Raw genomic sequence first — 4,860 nt, forward strand, 5'->3', positions numbered from 1 at the left:
GGAGTAGTGTTAGTTTATGGAGTGATAAAATTCACTTTAAATTTTGAAGGCACTGGCCATAATAAAATCTTATAATTTTAAAAGATGATATTATGGACCCCTCAACAATTCTACTTAAAAAATTAGGGGTCCCACTTATTTTACAATTTTTTATTCAATATTTTTATTTTTTTATTATAAATATTAAATTATAAGTTATTAATTTATATAATTAATACTTCAATTATTAGTAATACTTTAATATAATTCTAAGTAATTAATTTATATGTAATTAATTAAAAATAAAAGTTTTAATTAAATTAATTTATGATAAATTTATTAAACTAAAATAGTTAAAAATATACTAAAAATAATGAAAAACACATGCGCTACAAATTTATAACAAAATACATTCATAATAATATAAATAATAATGCATAATATTCACTGAAAATAAACCGAGCCATTAATCAACTATGTGTTTAATAATTATTTATGAAACTAATAAAAAATTTATAATTAAATTTTTAAATAAATTAAATCATAAAAATAAAAATATTTTAGCCGTTTAGATATTTTAAATAATTTTTATTAGTAATATATTACATTGTAATTAATATTTAATTAAATCATTGTTGAAAATAATTAATTTCAAAAATTTTGTGGTTGAATAGTAATAATAATAAAAAATGTGATGTGTAAAAGAATATTCTTTTTTGGGGTAAGATTTGAAATTTGTAGTTGGAGTATAATTTATTGTAGTATAAACAAATTTAAGATTTTGGGTAAAAAATTTACGGTTGTGGGTTAAAGATAGTCTTAGTGATCATTTGTGACTTCGATGGTTATTTGCTTTTGATACTTTGGTATTTTTTTTTTAAACGATTTGTCACGTGCACGTACAGTATTTTATTCAAGGGTATGATCATGGCCCTAACAAATCACATGAACAATTGTTGTTGATGATTGTACAACCATGAACAATTGATTTTGATGATTGTACAACTATGAACAAATCACATGCAATTGTGGTTGTTTGCTTTTGATGATTGTACAACCATGAACAATTGATTTTGATGATTGTACAACCGTGGTTGTTTGCTTTTGATGATTGTACAACCATGAACAATTGATTTTGATGATTGTACAACCATGAACAAATCACATGCAATTGTGATTGTTTGCTTTTGATGTTTGTCATGTGGTTGTTTGCTTTTGATGATTGTACAACCATGAACAAATAACTCGTTTGCTTTTGATGACTGTACAATCATGAACAAATCACATGCAATTGTGATCATTTGTGACTTCAATGGCCTTTTGATGATTGTACAACCATGAACAAATCACATGCAATTGTGATCATTTGTGACTTGAATGGTTTTTTGCTTTTGATGATTGTATAACAATGCGACTGATGGGAAAGAGATGTGAGAAAATGTTATAATGGGAACTAATTTGGTGTGATTTTTGTGTGCTTTGCCACATGCAAAGAAAGAAAGAATGAGGCTTGTAACAGGGGAAATTCGATGAATTGTAATAAATTGGACTGATATAAACATATAGTATTATACTAATCCCTTCTTTTAATTTTTTTAACCCTTTGCTATATATACTTGGATGTGATGGGTCTCCATATTCAGGGCCTTGCAATTCAGTGAATGACAAGACCTATTCTATTTTGATGCATTCTGTTAATGTCGGATATATATATATATATACAAAGGGTTATGTAAGCCTTTTTTTCTATTAATTTTAAGAAAAATTAATATTGTTTAAAAGACCCGTGGCCATGTAAACACTATCTTGAGTTATTTAATTTGTTAAAATTAATATAAATCTATCAAACTAATACCCAATCAACACATGAATGTTGACTAAAGAGATGATTGGACTACTTGGTAGGCATTTTTAAAATCGAAATCATTGGTATATGTGCATTTTAACAACTATTTTTCTTTAATTTTTAAAATAATTTATTCGTGGCTTAATTAATCTATTTTTTTTTAAAAAAAATTATAATTGCTTTTCTGACTACCTTCTACAACCTCATATGTCGGCGCATACAGGTGTCAAGATACTAACTATTATTTTTATGTTTCCAAATACTTTCAATAGTATTTTTTTTCATTATAATCATTTTATAAATATAGTTTTCTATAAATTATTTATTTAAGTAAATTATTCATAGTTTTAATTAAATAAATGTTATTTAGTTAAACTAAAAATGTCAATTATTCCTCGTAGATATTTTCTCAAAATTTAGCCTTTTATATGACAAAGGAGTGTAATAGTCTCATAACATTAAGTAAGGTATTAAATGAATTCATGTAATATTATATATATATATATATACAAATCTTACAAAATTATAATTTCTTTTGGTCCTAATTCTTTTTCAAAGATTATTCTAAAATCTTTTTATTCAATTAACATTTATTTAATTAAAAAATAAATAAGTAATTGAATAAGTAATATTTAAATATGTCACATGGCCCATGCGTTACTTTCCTATCCTTTCATGGACAACTCTTATCCCTTCCTTCAAGACACCATATATACCCACCATTTCTCCCTTCCATGGACAACTCAAAGTGAAAGAGAGAACAAAAAAATTTAGGCATTTAGATTTCATACAATACAAACACACATACATGGCTGAGATGGAGTTCACCACTACTGAACTGGTGGAGGCCCATGCACAAGTTTGGAACCTCTCGTTTGGCTACTTGAAATCTATGTGTCTCAAGTGTTCACTGGAGCTCGGCATCGCTGATGTTCTCAAGAAACATGGCAAAACCAATGGAGCTCTCCAAGCTGACCTTGGCTCTCTCAATCCCGCCATCAAAGTTTGAACCTTTTGATCGCTTCATGACTACTCTAGTTCACCTAGAGTTATTTGCCATAGAACAAGATGATTCAGGTGCCACAAAGTATATGCTTACACCGGCATCCCATCTCTTGTTAAAAGATGAAGCCATGAGCATCGCCCCTTTAATTACCTTGTTCCTAGATCCTACCATATGTGACTCTTCAAATGCCTTGGGGCCATGGTTCAAAGGCCCTAAGGGGACTCCGTTTGAGTTTTATTTCAGAAAAGGGATTTGGGATGTAGCCGGCGAGAAGCCGCAGTTTAACAAGATGTTCAATGAAGGGATGGCTAGTGATTCAAGATTTGTTTGTAATGTTGTTATGACGAGCTGCAGAGATGTGTTCAAGGGGTTGAAGTCAGTGGTTGATGTTGGTGGTGGCACTGGAACTATGGCAAGAAGTATAGCTCATACTTTCCCGAGGATTAAGTTCACTGTGTTTGATCTCCCTCATGTGATTGATACCATTGAAGATCAACAACCTGGTGTAGAGTATGTTGGAGGTGACATGTTTGTGTATGTCCCTCATGCGAATGCTGTTTTATTGAAGGTATTTATGCATGCATCTCTTTGGTTTTGTTGACGCAAACGACTTGCTTTTATTGAATATGCATAAAGTCCAAGATTACAATCTAGCCCGCACCCTGTGAGGACCTATCTAATTTCAACTTGAAAATTGGGGTTCGCTTTGGATTTAGGTCAGGGACTGGTGAGTTGCTCTTGGTCCTAATCCCTATCTCCGTAGTTATATATTTAATTAAATTTGAAATGAATGATGAAAAAATTGATGAAAGCTAAATTATTTGATGAACAATCTTGCATAATATTAAACTAAGATTTATGGGACAAAAAACATAACAAGACAAAATAAATATATTTGTAACTTGGACCATTAAAAAAAATTATGTTGAATTGCTAATAATCCACGTAATGTCTGTTCTGATAACCGATAACTTTGCATACTTCCATAAAAAATTATGTTGAATTGCTAATAATCCACGTAATGTTTGTTCTAATAACCGATAACTTTGCATACTTTAATAGATATTAGCCATATATAAATTGATAGAGAAACAATGATAACACTAAAAAGACGTTATTCGAACAAAAGATAAGTGCTTATACATTCATATTTTGTCTAGTTAAATTTATCATATGGTTATTACTAATATATGTTTTAATTATATTTATTTCAGTGGATTTTACATGACTGGAACAATGAAGAATGTGTCAAAATATTGCAACGTTGCAAGGAAGCTATTCCATCTAGAGCAGATGGAGGGAAAATTATTATAATTGATATGGTGATCGGAGCCGTAACAAACAAACATGTTTGTGCAAAAGAAACTCAACTACTTTGTGATTTATTAGTGACGAGTCTCTACAATGGAAAAGAAAGAAATGAATGTGAATGGCATAATATATTTCTATCTGCAGGCTTCACAGATTATAAAATTACACACTTTTTAGGTATCCGATCAATTATTGAGTTATATCCTTAGAAGGGGTGGTTTATTTTAAATAGTTTACTAATAAATTTTAAATTTATATGAAGCATCTGTATTGAGTGAACATGCTCGATTTGTTATTTTATGCTATTTTAAATAATAAATATGTAATATTAGCATTATATTAATGAATAAAGGAGATTTGCAATAGAAGAAAGCGTGTAGCTTAGAAGAGCATTTTTAATAGAATAAATATTGTTTTATATATGAATGATATATATGTAGCATTAATTACATATATTGCTAAAGGTTTTTGGTTTAGCGTGGTTTCATTGCGAATAGAGATGGCAATCTGTACCCTACCCGACGGGTAAACCCATACCCGTACCCGGTCAAAGAGGGTATTACCCTCTTTGACCGGGTACGGGTACGGGTACGGGTATTACCCGTTATTTTTTGAGCGGGTATGGGTCGGGTAAGGGTATGCCTCTACCCTACCCGTACCCGTACCCGTACCCTTACCCGTTGAAGAGGGTACGGGTTTTACCTGTACCCATACCCGT

The 4,860-nt window shown here is 30.3% G+C and overlaps 1 protein-coding gene across 1 annotated transcript; it reads left to right on the plus strand.

Annotated features, from left to right (window-relative positions):
* Positions 1 to 2,778: 2,778 nt before the first annotated feature.
* LOC120255398 (trans-resveratrol di-O-methyltransferase-like) lies at positions 2,779 to 4,497 on the plus strand. Its single transcript, XM_039263235.1, has 2 exons — positions 2,779 to 3,399; positions 4,046 to 4,497. The coding sequence occupies exons 1-2, from the start codon at positions 2,782 to 2,784 to the stop codon at positions 4,349 to 4,351; spliced, it is 924 nt and encodes a 307-aa protein (XP_039119169.1). The 5' UTR covers positions 2,779 to 2,781; the 3' UTR covers positions 4,352 to 4,497.
* The last annotated feature ends 363 nt before the right edge of the window (positions 4,498 to 4,860 follow it).

Source organism: Dioscorea cayenensis, unplaced genomic scaffold (genome assembly GCF_009730915.1).
Source record: "Dioscorea cayenensis subsp. rotundata cultivar TDr96_F1 unplaced genomic scaffold, TDr96_F1_v2_PseudoChromosome.rev07_lg8_w22 25.fasta BLBR01000982.1, whole genome shotgun sequence".
Lineage (NCBI taxonomy): Eukaryota > Viridiplantae > Streptophyta > Magnoliopsida > Dioscoreales > Dioscoreaceae > Dioscorea > Dioscorea cayenensis.